The 17,876-nt window shown below is 37.6% G+C and overlaps 1 protein-coding gene across 2 annotated transcripts in view; it reads right to left on the reverse strand.

Annotated features, from left to right (window-relative positions):
• The window catches only part of VAV3 (vav guanine nucleotide exchange factor 3), a 180,291-nt gene that overhangs the window by 137,243 nt on the left and 25,172 nt on the right, over positions 1 to 17,876 (reverse strand). For both annotated transcript variants that reach the window (XM_082311703.1, XM_082311702.1), the window contains exon 2: positions 8,028 to 8,144. In XM_082311703.1, coding sequence (XP_082167829.1) covers positions 8,028 to 8,144 — 117 coding nt within the window. The remainder of the gene's footprint in view (positions 1 to 8,027; positions 8,145 to 17,876) is intronic.

A 17,876-nucleotide genomic window follows, 5' to 3' on the forward strand; every position in this document is an offset into this window, starting at 1 on the left:
TAGTGGCTTACTTCTTCAGAGACAAGAGTAGCCAAGTGTTCAAAACAATCCACCCAACCCTGTAAAACGACTACACTTGAGTCCACATGGCTTCATGAAGCATTAGATTTTAATATGACTGTTACAAGCAGACAGAAAGTGTAGTCCAAACCGCTCATGAAGTTCTCTCCCTAGAAACATTAATATAAATTCTAAACAAAGGGGAGCCAAAGCAAAGCCTGACCATGACTTGCACTGGCACAAGTCTTGTCTCATGATCTAAAAAAGGATGTGCAGTCAACCATGACAAAAGGTACCATTACGGAAAATCAGTATATAAATGAAGAACACAGTTTTAGATCTGAAATGGAGAGCACCTTAAAAACATCCACTCTCATAAAATAAGCCCTGAACTCAATGCAAAGTACAGTCTGAGACTGCCATAAGGTAAAATTAATTAAAATAGGAAAACATCGAGGTAGTTTGGGTAGCCATAAATCTTAATGGTGAAACATTAATTGTTGCCACAGATGATAATGTAACTTTGCTATAAACTTTAAAGTTCATAGCTCTGTGGATCAGATCAAGTCTTCGCTACCTAGGCTGTGGGAAATTAGTTAGGAGATCAGAACAAACAACTGCATGGCTTTGCCCAATTCCTGGCTAGGAAAATAAAAGGCTGATGTGCAATGGATGGTCTTCCCTAGAGCTGAGACCATGCAGTGACACCAAGTTCTTTCTTCCCTTCATCATTTCCAAAATATAAATGGAATGAACAGGAACAAAAAAACACAACAGGAAGTCGTCTTCATTACACAGTGGTGGTATTTTTACCAGCATCTAATACCTACAAGCAGACATGAGGAATATCAATAGAAAGTAAATGTCCTCCCAGCTCAAAAAAGGCAGAGGATCGTTAAGAGAGTAAAAATTGTAAATCCTTTAGCTCTACAATTGCACCCTACTTCAACCTCTGACTTGATTATTTCATTTGCACCATTGATGACAAAAATAGAAGTGAATTGGTCCAAAAATCACAGACCAAGCCTCTGTAAGTTCAGTGGAAAAACCAATCTTGCATTGTAATGAGATATGAAGTTCAAACACAATTTGCAACAGGCTTTTAGGCTGACGTCAAGCCTACTTCATGTGGTAACTGGAAATATCAGAATGACCAACAGGCCCAGGTAACTGCGATAGCCCTATACTATTTGTTTCTAGAGACATTATAATTGTATGCCTATGTCATTTGAATCTCAAAATCCCAGAGCAGAGAGAAGAACAAGCAGAGAACCCAGGCGGCAAGCAGGAGAATCTAGGTCAAAGTGGGAGACGGATTCTCTTAGAAATTAATTATACTGCAAGCAGGAGAGAGCATGGAACAGCTTATAGAAATTGTACTTCAGCTTCTCCTCTTCCATCTATCCTATGTAGTAACAGAAAACTGTCATGCTTTTCCTCTTTGGAAGCCTCCAGGCTTTGCAAAAGAGGGAGGAAAAAAAACAAACACAAAACCCACATTTCGTATCCTTCTCAGAGGGTAAACAATTTCACTATCACAGAAAAAAGATACACACAAAACTCTTCACAGTTCATATGGACTTCATCCACAAGTCACTCATTTATTGTCTTCTGTTTTTATTTATGGTTTATATTTGTGTTACTTTCACCAATATTTATAAATTCAAGAAGTTTAGGGTTTAGTTGCCAGTTTCACCGTCAACTTTTGGTTACTGAAATGCTTGTATTGCAAGTACTACAGGGAATTAATTCCCTGTTTAAAAATAAGGTTTAAAAACATTTCTATAAACAAATGTGTGAGAAGACATAAGTCTTAAACCCTGTTAAACCTATTCAAGCTCCAACTGTCCTCTTCCTCCAAAACTTCTTCCACCTCAAAGAGAAATGCATGCTACCAGGATTCAACGCTGTGAGTTCGGTGTCTCCAGGATACGTGAATCACACCTAACGTTTGGACAAGATTTTCTTAACAACAGAGAAACATGCTCAGAAACTCAGTTTTATTCTCTTATATTAGCAGTTTCTCATTAACCTTGACTTTCCAAACCTGGTCACATCTGCTGAAAAACTGCACAGAAGCCTACATTATGTAAGGACTCAAAGTCTTCCCATACTTCCAAAACATCCCAAGCACTCCCTGGATGAGAATTTTTCGTTAATGATCAAATACTTGTGGTGTGTTCAACACTTTGTGATGTGGTCAAAAACGAAGATTATCATTACCGTTTTCATCAACTGGAAGCAAACATTATAACTTGGAAAAGTTATGACAAACCTTTAAGAAATTCAGAAGGCTCATTTGAAAAGACCAGTGAGGTGACAGTCCACTAATATTCTGCCACAAGAACACTCAAGACCATAAGCCTGAAATATTCAGGCCTAAATACATAAGCTCATGTAGAAGCTATAAGCTCATGCTAATGGTTTTAGATTTATGGAAGTTATATGCCTAGCAATTTGTACAGACTCCTTGGTGATGATTGCTGCAAGAAATTATTACAGATAAGTACACTAAATTTATCTAGTGTTTGTAATGGTTTCCACTGTCACACCATGGCAATCTATTTCTGTAAATTTTCAAGGACTTTTCAAAAAGGTGGTTGATGAGCTATACCATTATTCATCCCACTCGTTCACCCACCTCATCACTTTGCCCAAAACTATGATTTATGTACTCTGGGGCTGGAAGTAATTTTTTGTTATGATTTAAGGGAGGCTTTTCGGGAGGCTGCTGCGTGCTTGACCTTTATGTAACTCTATACAAACAGAAATGATACCTAACAAATAAGGTCTTCCATACATGCCAAGCATTTCAGCAGTTTTGCAACAGGCTAGTGTTTTCTTGCTCATTTTGTCCAAAGAATTTCCACGCAGAAGGAAGCTGAAACCTGTCCGTATTTTCTGTTTCTTCATTCTCCCACATTTGCAAGTACACCTTGAAGGAGTTCAAGTGTCATTCATCCCAAACCAGTCGATCTCACTGAAACATTTGAAAAACTTACAACGCTACTCCTAAAAGCAGTTGTACAGCTAGTTCTTGAGCAAACCACTAAGCTGTATTTTTAATTCTACCACTAAAAGAGCTCAGAGAATGCAGACACAGAGCTCTGTTTTTAATGACTGTCTTGTTTTTACTAGTTCATTTCTCCTTCTCCATTTTAATATCTTTACAAAAATATGCCATAATGTCTTGGCATGTTCCCCAGTGTTCTGCAGTTTTAATGTAACTCTATTAGTGAAAGTGCTCATATTTTGCTCTATTACCTCACTCATTAAATTAACCAAATAAAACGTGAAACAACTGCAGTTTGTCTCAAATGCTTCAGTTTTACAGAAGATTTCCTGAACATTTTTCCTCCTCTCTCTTCCTGGAAAGGTACATAACTTCTTATAATAACTGTTGCTCTTTGTTATGTTGATTTTTGGTCTATGTATCTCATGCACATCTGCCTGATCTTCCTGGAATCTGTTAAACCTGAGGGAATACTAATACATCAGGATCCTCAACTTCAGCATGACTTTCTGCTGCATCATAGCCCGGATTTCCTTTGCACTAAGAGAGTGACTAAAACGATCACAAACTACATGACCTTAATATATGTGCTCAGTGTTTTCACAGCAGTTGCTTGCTTTCGCATAAGCTAGCCTTTTAAGTGTCACCAGAGAGTTAGCTACACTAGACATTATGTTATATGCTTTTAAACAATTAGGTACTTGTTTCATTGATAGCAGTTGATATTTGATCCCCTTGTTTGTTTTTTTTTTTTTTTAAATTATGATTGAATATTTTATGTTATTTCTAGACATCTATTGCAGGACCCCTACTAGGGCGGGTCTATGGCTATGTTCATATTAGATCAGTTATATCATAAAAACCACTCTGTGCTCAGTTATACATTGCTTAGAATATTTAAAAGTAGAGTACACAAAGTTCTTTTTCTGACAGTATCTGGACACCATTTTCCCCCACAGGACCTCAAACACAGCTCTCTGAGACCGGGGAGCGTCTATTGACATCAACAGGCACTGGAACTAATCCTCAGATTCCCATTTCTGCAACACATCAGTTGCAAACTTCCGTCAGAGAATGGGATAGCGACAATTTGTTGCAGCATACCAAACAGCAAAGACTGCTGGTGGAGCAGCGTGCAGGGCTCACGGAGCTGAAAGAACAAGTATCAACATCATTGTTGATTCTGGCACACAGGTAAAAAGGAAGAACCTGACAACCCTGCGCTAGTGAAAAATGACTCTTCAGCATGGAATTCGTAATGAAAACACTGTCTGGCACCCCGTGTGCGTGGGAGGGCATTTCATGCTCCGTCAGGAACTTAATGCAGCAACAATGAAATGTACTGATAGAAAGGTGAGTGAGTGGGAATGGCTGAATACTGTAGAACTCAAGGAAAAACAAGTTTTATGTAGTTTTAGAAAGCATGATTTAAGAACCTTCCTATTTCTGTGTAATGTAGCCCCTCTTTTTTCAAGCACAGTCAGTCTAAAAATAAGAAAATCTGTGCTATTATACTTGAAACAGAAGAAAACCCTCATCTTGTAGCAGCTGATACCAATATTCATACAGAATGTGGGCACTAAAAACATACTCATGGGGTTACCTGCTTCCCTGTTTCCTTACCTATTCTCTAACTATCTACGGCTTCAGCTTCACCTCTGATTCCATCTACACTGCATACACTCTTTCTCTAATCACTGAAAGATCAAAGAGTGTCTGCAAAGTGGAGCACAAAATTCAAGTCAAATTTCATACGTTATGTCAAATCATCTGAAAACAGCTCATTTACCCCTAGCTATTAAATGCAAGTTTCACCGTTACATCAAACATTTTGTAACTGGTATTTCACAAGTCTGTTAAAAGTTTTATGACTATATAGGCAGTGTACAGCTGCTACTTCTACCATGCACAGAGTGATGCTGCCATTTTCTTTAAAGAGTTGAAAAACATGAGAATATTTTTAAAAAATGACAGTTTCCATCACCAGGGGTCTCATCTGATTTTTCCCTTCAATCTTATTTCCTTGAAGGCACATTGTTCATTTACAGTTGACACGTCTCCTGTTCCCTCCACTAGCATACTTCAATAGTCATTGCAATCTGTCATATTAAGCAAAATATTTCACCATAAGACAACAAATGCAATAATCATTTCTTTATAAATTCAACTGAAGCATTTAAAAATACCAGATATATAAGACTTATGGAGTCACTTCAGCTACAGTTTATTTACATCTCTATTAAGTACTTGCCAAATTCTGACATCTCATGACAGCTTCCAGTACATCCAAATGTGTTAGAGGCTGTAGATATTGCACACACTCATTCCATAACCTTTTTGGTCAACAGTCTGGAAAACAGACTGTTTCTAAACCACATTATCCTTTTTGTTTGTGCTTGTAATAATTTTAAGATCATTCATATCTTGTACACATTTAGGGAGAGCAGTTCAAAGAATTATTTTAGAAACAGCAGAATGACTTGGTTGTAGTAGCAGGGAAAATCTGCAGCACTGTTGTTTTAGCCTTTTGCATATATACAGCTTCAATTCAAGAAGGCTGGATGTTTAGGACTATCTTGGGGTTGTTATTCATAGAAAAAAAAATAATGAAGGGGAAAGTTGAGAAGCAAAAAACAACTTGAAAAAGATAAGCTTTCTTATTCTCACCGCTGCTACTAGCACTCAGAACTTCCAAAGTAATAGGTACATTATCAGATACGCAGCTGAAATCCTATGCCACTTTACAGATATTCTCAGCTAACTGTAGAAACATGACACTTTATAGCTATAGAAATAACTCATCATAAGGCTAGCTATACATTTTAATATAGTTGTAATTTTCCCCTCCACTTTCTTAATGGCCTCAAGTTCACAAACTACTTTAGGAGGCCAACTACATGCTCATCTGCAGAGGCTAGTAAAATATGCAGACCAGCCTATCCAAATACAGCATATTGCAACCTCCACTTGTTTGTGGCAAGCTTCCACACAAGCACGCAATGGAAACAGCTGAACAGCAGAGCCATTATGCACCTAAAAGGGCACCCAGCACAGCTATTGCAAGGATTGCACAGGCTTGTTCAATTTCGCATCTCCACCTCTGCACAAGCAGCTGTTACCACGCACGCAGTTGGCCTCATTAAAGAATCCCACACACCAGTGTCTTTCAAATTTGTCGCTGCATTTTTACCTGCTAGCTTTCCAAGAAAGGTGACAAAGGCCACTGAAGAGGCCGAGACTCGAGAAACCATTGCTTGTAAGCACTATCACCATCGCTAAAACTGAAATACCAGTACCAGAAATATTTAGTCTATTTGTGCTATACTGTGGCAACAAACGTGGTAAAAAAATCTCTGTATCCAATTTTACTTTGGGAAGAGAAATAAAATACTAAATATTGTGGATGGAAGACACTTTTTTTTTTTACCAATTTTTCTACTTACATAAAATTGTAATCTAAAATAAATTGTGTTAAAATTACAATTAAAGAGAGCCAGAAACATATTTGTTGGGTTAAATTCAGCCTTAATTCAGAACTTGTTTACTGGGTATTCAACGATGCAGCAACAATAATTTGCACTGCAAAATACTTCTCCAAAACTAGCCTGTATTAAAAAAACCAGGCTGGTTATGTTTATGTGGCACTAAATGTGAAACTCCCAGCAATTAACTAGAACATACAATAGTAAAAAACTTCTGCGCATTAGGCACAGGTATCAAAGATTTGAAGCAAGCATTAAGACCCTTGACTTATTAAACACCTTAAATAATACGTTGCTAGCGCATGAAAAAAAAAAAAAATCAAAACCAACAATTTTAATTCCTCTGCTACTTGCAAAATCAAAACAAAAACAAATCTCATTTTTAATAAGCAATACACTAAATTTGTAAAAAAGACCACATTTTAACAAAAGCTTTGTCTTAAATATGATTTATGAGGACAAAAGATGTTCAGCATAATTAAAGAATAAATGGAATTACCAGGTTTATCTAATTTTATACTCAAAGGACTTAAAACCAGACAAAAGATTCAGAAAAATAATTAGATATTTTGGTTAACGGTAATCACTGAACCATTTCAAACACTCAGGCATATTGCAGCCCTGATTCATGCTTGCACTCTTACATCATCTTTATCTCTATGTCTACTTATAAAAACAGCATTGCATAAAGATTAGTTAGTAAAAGTATGATCTCTTAAAAAAAGAAATAATGCTTGAAATATACTAAATTTGAATAAATAACTATTTTTGGTGCTACTTCAGGTAATTTTTAGACCTTTTCCTGTGAAATTAGGGTAACGATACCCTGTGACTCAAAAGCAGAAACTGAAGTTGAACTGAACATATGCTGGCAATGACAGATCAAACAGATACGTAGGAGGTTGTGAACAATAGACTGGAAAAACCTTTTACATATAGAATAACTAATCATAGGCTTACAGAATATACTTCAGGCTATGTAAATCAGAATCGTCACATTAACCCACCATAGCTTTATCTGAGCTTTACAGCAGGTTAGAAAAAGCAACAGATTTAAAAACTAATTGTCAAAAAAAAAAAAATTACAAGGGCAAATACACGGGTGAATTTCAAGCACTTGCGACCAAAGAAACATGCTCTGTGCCATGTGGTCTTACAATGTATAGGCCCAGGGTTTCTGATTCCACACTATTTATGTCAAAAGTGATTTCACCAGACAGCACTCGCCCACAGTTTGCCATCTTCATACATTTCCATTTACCTTTAACTCAGCATCTTTCAACCTGGTTTTTAATTTATCTATGCATTTCACACCTTCAGAACTTTCCTACCAGGGATTTTTCTCTGCCCTTTATTAGCCCCTCCAATGTAAATCTAATTATTCTGCTTTCTTAATTGTTCCCCACTGTTTTTTCGCTAACGAATGCTCATCCATTAGTCACAACTTCTACACGACATCTACCAAAAAAGTCTTCTATACTCAAGCAGCAGAATACAGGTGTTACTCAGGATATAATTAAAAGGATCCTTACCTTTCCAAAATCTCTCACGTCAAACAAATCAAATGCTTCAAAAAGTTCACTTTTCTTCATCCCAAATACTTCACAACATGCCGAAAGAAAAGTCCTTATATTCTTCAAGCAAAGAAACTAGGGGAAAGAAAACAAAAATACTAAGCATCAAGTGTGTCAATTAGCAACTTTGGTCACAAATATATTACAAAATTCACCAATACAGTTATTTGTAAGTCAGCACTTCCACTATGCTGTGATCTTCCACTGGTTCTAATTCAGCCATAAAAGTTCCCTTCAGACTCAAAAGCATTAACCAAATTCTGAGTAGACACTTTGTGAACAGAAACTGTTTTCTCTCTTTTTACGTCAACAAAGAGAAATTACAATATGCTACTAGATACAAATCAGTCTAAATACAGAATTACTTCTCAGTTCTCTACAGACAGCATAGAACAAAACAAATAAAGTTACCTTAATAAAATTATATTAATATGAGAAAGTAATTCTTCATGTATACATCAAGTGTCTTCAGCTATTAAGATAAAAGTCTAGTTTGAATGTTTAATGAACACATGCACTGTTTTAACACACTAAAGACATTATGAATACATATTCCCCATCTGGAACACAGGAGCGAATGAAATTTGCAATTGAGAAGTCATTTACAATGTATCTAGTGGAGATTTAACATCCTCAAACCACCTTAATTTCTTTTTTCACCTTGTACTGAATCAAAGACTATTTCCTTTGAAGTTATCCACAGGCATAAATGATCATCTGAGTCTGGAAAAGAATAAAGCTTCTGCCACGATGCTCTCCTTATAAGGCTTTTAATGCATTTTCCTGTAGACTTTTTTTTTTTTAAAGACCTTACCAGTACAATAGACAATAACTATCAATAGCATTGCAGTAACTAAAGAGGGATAGCTAAAAAGTGCAATATCCATTCTTGATAATGATTAGCTCCATAAGGTACTAGTACCTTACGAGGGCATTCGCTCCATAAAGATGCTGTTGTAGAGTCTTACCATCCACTATACAGTACAGTTCGAAAGCAAATACAATATTTATATGCAACAGTATTTCAAATGACCCAGCACTGTGCTTTGAATATGCATTTAAAACGTACTGATACAGCAACTCAATATTAAAACTGAGTTCCTAGAGTTCTCCATGTTATAGTGGATTCATAAGAATAAGGATCATTTACGTTAGGATGGATAATAGGATTGCTCTATGTTCCAACTTAATGTTGTTTATCAAAGCAGTATTTTTTATATTAATACAGACTGTGACAGCCACACCTTTCCTGAGTGCAAAGAAATAAATACCCAGACTGCTCACTCAGACGAAGTATGTCACTGCTTTACCTTCAGCATGAGACAACAAAATACCAATTCAACAGGGAGCCCTACTTCATGTCTTACATAGAACTAACCAGCCAGACACAGAAAAGGCAGAGCACCTGATAGATCAGATTCACAGCAAGGTTACAGATGTGAAAGCACTGATTCAACAAGAGAAGCTTCAGGAGTAGACAACTCTAGTGGACGGTTGTGGACATCAAGTCAACAGCCGACAAACTCATCACAGAGCATCACAGAAGCAATCCCTGCACAAGCCAAAGCTCCCAGGAAGGCATCTGTGACTGACAACTGCCACATTAAGTGTAAGTGGCCGGAGATGTACCAGGCGGAGCTGCAGCCTCCACCCCAAACAGGCCCCCGTCTGCACCTGCTCCCAGCTTACGGGGGGCAGCCAGTGCTGGGCTGCTCGAGGACAACACTGCATTTATGCCGGACTGCTTTTATGCCTAGTGAAATTTGAAAAATTAGTCTAGCTTGCTTAGTCAATATCCCAAGCCTCTCTGGTTTTGCAAAGATTATAGCTTCCAAGTCAAAATTACAAGGTTAGAAGGCTAAGAGATTTAACGTCTATGTGCTGCTTCCACCGTGATGCTGGCAGAAAGAACCAGAAGATTAGCTGGTTTGGGAGTCCACAGCTTTAAAAACAAGGTGACACATACAAAGCGATTGTTTTCCAATACATTTTTTTCCCCAGGTTTTTTATTATTTTCCTTAAAAGCCATCTAGGGCCACTAGGTTTGTCCAATGCCGAATACTGATTCAACTTGAATACCAATTTACTTTCTTACATTGAAATTCTCACAACCACTGAGAAACTTTTTCCCCACTGGAAAACTCAGCTGCCTTTTTAAAACCTAAGTCTTGAGTTTAGATTAGTTAGTGCTGAAGTCTGCCAGTGCAAAGAAAGCTTACAGCTGCATTAAGTTGTTTACCTCTAAGGAGAGCAAGAAGTTAAGGGAGAGACAGGAGCTGTCATGGGCCTAAAATCTGTCCTAGATTTGCTAGAGAGCATTTCAGTGAGTTGCATTTAGCTTCTTAATATAGCTAAAAGAACCATTTAATGTATCAGCAGTTATGCACAAACAAAATGCCCTTCCCATTCTGCAAAACTTCTCCCATTATTCTTAACAGAGATCTCCTACAATAAAAGATGAAGATGGCAGCATTTTTTCAACAAGATTTATCAGTTACTTCAAATTTAGAGGGAATTTTGTGACATCAGCCTTTTGTGTTTAAATTATTGTTACTATGAATTATATGCAAATAGACAGGAGAGCATATTACAACAAATTTGGTTTCACTTAGCTCACATGTTTTAAAGGAAATATTAAAGTATCTACACTGTAAGTAATAAATTAAATTCTTTGGAATATTCTAACAGAGAGACCAAAGAAGAATCTAATCCCCTATCACCCCCCCTTTTTTTAATATACTCACTAATTCATTAAGTGGTAAAGTGCACTTAACATTTATCATATGTTAAACAGACTTGACATAATTATAATCTAACATTCAATAACCATATGGCAACACAGCAGTTATATTGCATTTCTTGTAGGCTCTAGAAACCACAGACTAAGCATTTGTCAGATCTACCTGCACTTGAGATGGGACCACATCATCAGTGAGTGTGTGCCAAACAGTGCCTTTAGCAGAATAGGCCTCCTGACACAAAAGTCTAACCCCCCTGCTAGTTCAAAGACTGCTTAGTGAGTTTAGGTGGGCATCTAATGATTCAGTATCCATCAATTTCCTCTTGTAAAATGAAAACACTGAACTATTAAGCCAACCACAGTAGCTACCAGGATAAAACCATGAGACTACTAAAACCAAAAATGTGTTCATATTTATATGCACTCATTTTGCCGGGGGGGGGAGAAACACTTTAAAAGGAACTCGTTATATGCGACTCATGTTTTAGAAATGTTATTTATTTGATTATATTACCCAGAAAACTTTCAGAAATATTTCCAAAACTTTATATAGCAATCATCTAAAAGAACAAATTTTCCTCAATGAAAACAAAGATTTTTATCACTGTGGTTATTGTATGAAGAAGTACAAATTAGTAAAAGAAACCTCCAAATTAAGAAAGGGCATACACCTAAAATCTGGGAAGTTCTATAAACGACAACCCTCCTCGCTGGCAATAAGGAAGAGGCATCATCAGTCTCCAGTCTCTCATTAGTAAGTACAGTCCTCAGGATATTTGGAAACCTACCACATTATTGTGTTTCTTTTTCAAAGAAAAACGTTATACTTCGGCACACCACAAAGGAGATCATTAAAGGCATAAAGAGCAGTTGGGTACCCAGTTCTCTCAGAGATGAAAGGAGAGCTAGACATCTCTCACTTGGTCTAATCTCTGAAAGTCTCCTCCACAGGAAACGTTATCATTCAGTACAAGAACCGGTTTCTCTTCATTAAAAGATAACATAACTTAAAAACATTCTGTTGAAAGAGTTAATGCTGCCTTTTCCCCCCCCCCCCCCCTCTTTTTTTTCCCCAACTATGTGGCTATATTAGGAGACAACAGTCCAAAATTCTTAATACATGGATCAGTAAAAACATTGCAGTAGGGTAGTATAAGCCATAAATCTGAAAAAGTTTACACTAGTGAAAAATACAGCTTATACCCGGCTGATCTCCAGGTATACCATGAGAGGAGAGCACACCCAGCACCCAGAGACAGATTGACAAAATCACAACCCGTTGGGGTTCAGGACCCTGAGAACAATTGTCAATGTTAACATTTGTAGATTATCAAGACATTTCTAAAGCACCCTAACGTTTCACAGCATAATTAGTTACACTACTACAAACCGATAATGTCATTGTCAGACTGCTGAAATGGTACACCTCTTGTGATAAACCACTGTGTTTTTATGGAACAGATTAGAGTTTTAGTGGCCTCTGGTCCATTCTGCACTGAATTTAATTTTATAAGAGGCATTATCACAACATTTATTGAAATGAAAAGCAAGTTTGCTAAAAAAAAAAAAAAGGTCTACCACCTGAAAAAGCAGGTATTGTTTGTATAATTGGGACTGTATTTGTCTGAACAAATGGAAGACAGTGGAAGAGAATGGCCAAACCCAATTATACTAAGTTCCACAGAAAAAGCATGCTGTTTTCTACCATAACATTGTCCACTTCACACAAAAAGAAACATTTATTTGAGGCTTTTTCAACACATGACATGGTTATGTGTGCTGACAGAAATGTATAGAAATATTTTACAAAGGGTACTGAATAGATATGACTAATTAGATACAAAAAGCACAGGCAGAACTACAGCTGCCCACAGGGAAGAGTGGTTTCTCTAACCAGGCCTCTAATGAAGTGAAAGATTAAATGCAAAAGAAAAAAAAAAAATCAATTTCATGTATCTTCTATTCATATAATCTTAGAGGTATTTCTCAGAAAATATATTTTAGCACTGAAGTACTTCAATGGAATAAAGGTCTGTTTGATACAGACCATAATATTCAGTATCTAGATGTGTCTTTTGTACTAAAAGCACTCCTAAGGGTGTTCAGAGACCAACACAAAGAGCTCTGAAGATCAAATTCTGCCGTGAGACATTTCTATGAAATTCCAATATAGCAACACCAGCCAGGCGAGTGAAAACTGAAAGGCCAAGAAATGACAAGCATTTAGGAAAGACAGAGTTCTAATCCACTTTCAACTTTTTTTTTAAATTACCAATAGTGGAAAAAACAGCTATTTGTATTTATTTCAACTTCCACCTCCTTTTTATTATGGTGATTTAGTCACAAGCAAGGAAGAAACCTTGAGGAGCTGGCAGTTTCCTTCTATTTGTATCTGGATCAACAGACATTCATACTGCATTTAGGACAAACTAGAGAACATACTGAAGCCTGACCATCTGAGACAGTCTAAATAGATGCTAGGCTATAAAGGGGTATTGAAAACAAAATGGATCACTGTCACTCTACATCAGGGACGGTGGTTTTTTTCCAGTGTGATTCACTTTTGCTGACATTGTATACCCATCCCTTCATCACCACACTTCCCAGGCTTTTTTGCATGTTGCATTCACGGCCCCACGCACACTTCAGGAGGTTCCCAGTAACTGCACGAGAACTGAGGCCAGTCGCCCCTAGCCACCATCACGTAGAAGCTATGACAAAAGAGTAAAAACGTAGAAAAAAGGAGGACTCTGCTTAGCCAATTGTCCACTAAATCCACCTTGCCTCCTGTGGGAGAAATAAGGCATGTCAATCAGGGGAAGTCCAGAAATCTTCCCCTCCTATTCCTCCTCTATGTGGTACCACTTTATAAACTACACGGCTGCAGCTATTCGCCTTTGCCTAGTCTTTAAACAGCCTTATAGGCATAAACAAAAAATTGTGGGGTTTTATGTAACAGCAAGCATTTTATGACAAAAATAGTTGAGGAAAGGCCAGACGTTCAAAACAAGTATATAAAAGGGAAGTAATCCGATGAACAAATTTGGCTTCAATTCACGCATCTCAGAAGGCACAATCACTTTCTTTTTTTAGTTTGTGAAATACTGATGTTACATGCAAGGAAGATCATACAGGCTTGTGAAGATGGGAGATTTTTCTGTCAATCATTTATGGTCTTAGAAAAGCAGAATTACACAAGAATAGAAGGCAGAAGAATACCAGAGGAACAGATCACTGCCATAACACTTACATGCTCTTCCTACACCTCAGCACTTACTGCAAAACATGGGCTCCTGACCTTGCCTGTCCACTTCTGTTCTGATGGGAACAGATTAGCTGGGAATATCTCATTTTGGTTTCCACTCTGTTCTTCAGAATATACGCAAAAAGGAAAATAATGCAGTTATACCTCTTGAGCAAGAGGAGAAATATAAAAATTGCCATAATGTATTTAACTGGAAGAATTGCTTTCCTACATTCTGTCACCAAGATTGATATGTGCAAGTTGTTTCAGTAAAAGAAAGCACCGAAACAGAACAACTTGTCTCCTCAAAGTTTCCATCAAAGAAGTTGGTTAATGCCCTGAGGGTTGCAGTTTTTTCTCTTCTCACTTGTTTCAGTATTTATTGCAACAACTGTGTTGACAGCAGTAACATAAATTCTATACTAACGCTGTTTGAATCCTGCTAAGTCCAAATTTAAGCGAGAGAGCCAGGAACTCCCTACTGTGACCAAACAGCACCATCACCTCTTCCAGCTGTGAAGCGAAGACACTGTGACCATAGCAAAGCTACGCAGCAGCAAGACCAAAATTGTACCTTGAACCTATATATATTTAGGCAACAATAACTACAGATACCGACCCAAGGGTTTCATCAGCTCCTACATAATGTGTGCACACAGGAAATGTCTAGCTTCCTTTAAATTCTTTCAGCCGCATCCAATAAAGGAAGAAAATTAGGTACTTACAGCTACAGCTGCTCATATATCAAGGGCTCCTTTCCATAAGCCAATCTGGATGGTTCCCCAACACATGGCATCTTTGACAGACCAATCCCAAAAGCAGGGTTACCAAAATAGGAGCACGTTATACCTCTATTAGATGACACAATTTTTCTTTAATATCTCTATGTTCATTAACACCAGATTAGTAGGTACTCAGACAAAGCAGGGGCCCACTGTGGTACTGACAGAATTGTACATTCAGGGTTAACAATTCAACGCAGAAATCATTCCTGGCTCCTTCACAGATTTCAGCAGCCAAAGCAGATTAGATTAGTTCTGCTCTGCCAACAGGAGTAATTATCACTATATGCAGTAAAAAATAGCTGTAAGGATTCTAAGTGAATGAAGTACGGACTCACTGATGAAGTCTTAATTCGACATCTATTAATGTTTTTTCCTAAGCCAGCAAGAGGGGAAATAGCAATACCAGAGTCAAGAATGGAAGTTTTAACATTTCTACTGTTCCTATGCGTGCCACTTTTCTTGTAAAGATGTTTAAATTCAGAGTCTTACTGACATTAGGCAATGCAAAAGGGCCATAAGGAATTTAAAGACCAAGTCAATGCAGAGGATGAGTGCTCCTATTTTCAGTAAGCAAATGAAAGCTGCAAGGCTGTCTCCAGAGATTTTTTTGGTTTTAAGTGTCACAACACCACAAGTAAGTATTATTCTTTTTCTCACTCTTAGATAAAACATATTAACTTGCAAATTACATTTAAAAAAGAAACTAACACACAGGAAGAACACATCACTCACAGCAAAGGAATTCAGTTTTACGTTCTGCATTGGGCCTCTTGTTCTGCAAACCATCTCCATCGTTCGGATCATCAATATTTTTAAAGCTCTAAAGCAGGAGCAAACAAGCCAAATATTAAACACCTCCTAACCTTTGCTCTCCAAAAGGTTACAAAGCAGATGCACTAATAAAGATAGAGGAGACAGCACACCGAGTTCTGCCACAGGCAGACTCGTTTTCAGTATCTCAGCAGCTTACAGCCTATACCTTAGCTCTTTCTACAGTCACTTAAGAACCATTTCGGGGTAACAAAACATGCAAGACTAGTACCATTACATAACTGTGAAGAATTTTGCTAAGAAACGTGCTATGCAAGGAACAACAACAGATATCCCTTAATTCAGAGAATTAAGGAATAGCTAGGGAGATCTGTAGTGTTATTAGCTTACTAGATGTGGGCCACCTTTGAAGGCCTACACAACGCATAGGATGCTGTATGAACTATAAAACATATTAAATTCCACTGAACCCCTGCTAACACAGTATGAATATTAATAGCATAGTCTTTATTTGCTCAGTTAATGTAGTAATTAAATATTCATAGAAAAGCTCTTCTTAAAATTCCTAACTGACTACTATTCAATTGTGTCTATTGTACTTTGGCTTGAGCATGAAGTTTTGTTTATGTACATTTGCTCTTCTCTGTGCTTCAAAGAAAGAAAATGGAAATTGAAACTTCAAAAAAAGCTGAGGAAGCACAAAGGATGCTCAGCTTTTATTAGTACTGATAGGGGGTGAACAGAGGGCAAGGGGAAAAAAAAAAAAAAAAAAAAAAACAACAACAACACACAAAAACGCTCGGGACTTGTCATGCATTCCTGACTCTCTCCCTGGCTATGCTGGCACTATAGCATTGGTTAAGCAAGTGAGGGCAAAGAAGCATTTAAATTCTCTGTGTCCCTGAAGTCAAGTACTCCTACAAGCCATGAAACTGGCAACTTCCAGTCAACGGTTACTGAAGCACATTCAGCAAACAGCTTCCATGTCCTGCCATCAGAACAGGAGTCACTAGGCTGCCTGAAGAAGCAAGAATCCTTTTCTTCTTTCCCTACTGCAAGATGAAAAATAAAAGAGAGCTTCAGGAAAGCACAGAGTCACTAAGCAGATGGGAATTTTTAGACCACGGAGCCCCAACTACAGGAATTCCCCAAGTGTAATTGGCAAGAGGCACGGGTGTGAGCTCAGGACAGCATCCTGTTGCAAAGGGCAATTTTTTGAGGAGCCCTTTGTTCCCTGATAGCAAGACTTAACAATGCCAAAAAGAACAGCAATTGGAACACAGTATTAAGTATGCAAAGCACTCAGAGATTAGGTAGGGGGTTTCTGTGCTTAGTTACCCTTCCAAATAACTAGCCCTACCTGTCTTATATCCCGAAGTTGCATCCCTAAAATGTCTTTCACTAAGGCTCTCAGTGTCTTACAAACAAATGCAAAAAAAACGAAGACAAAGGGAACACGGAAAACAGTCCTGAGGAGAACAAGAATAGGAGGAAGACAGCAGCAAGGAAATGAAAAGAGGACCATAGGAAAAGGACAGGAAAGGGACAGACACAGAGTGAAACAGAAGTTTTAAAAAAAAAAAATCAGAATAGACCAACAGAGAGAAAGATCCAGTGGGAAGGACCACTGAAATAAAATGGGACTTGACTCGCTAATGATTAAATTGTGGGAAAATATGAAATAAAAGCCAAATACAAGAAAATGGTGTGTTAAAATTTTGGCATTAAAATGCTTCAGGCAAAACTATACATGAAACCTCCATTTAAAGTAAGACAGTGGTCACTGTGCTGTAAATTGTGTTTACAATTGTGACATAGAAAATGCTTCTGTAGGGGACAGAACTGTAAAGGACACTGATTTTCTGCTAGGATGTATTGTCATTGATCCTGACATAGGGTTTCTAATCACTCACACTTCAACTTAGTTGATGAAACATTAGCAATTGCATAAAACTGTTGTACAGACACAAACCTCAAAACCTACACCTTCCTAATGCATTTAAACTTATTGGGCGGGGGGGGGGGGGGCCGAAGGGGGAAGAAAAAACCTAAAACCTACAGCCTGATACATTTCAACAGCAAAATGAATGGAAAATCTCAAACCACTTAGCATTCGATGTTTTCATGATTAGTGAAAAAAAAAAATCATATGCACACTCAAACCACCAAAAAGCTTACAGCTACACTATGAAATACAGATCTTCACACCGGTGCTGAAGAGAACACCCAATACATTTGTTTCATACCGTTAGCTTGGCACACTAAGA

The sequence above is a fragment of the Platalea leucorodia genome (assembly GCF_965183815.1).
Source record: "Platalea leucorodia genome assembly, chromosome: 5".
In the NCBI taxonomy this organism is placed as follows: domain Eukaryota; kingdom Metazoa; phylum Chordata; class Aves; order Pelecaniformes; family Threskiornithidae; genus Platalea; species Platalea leucorodia.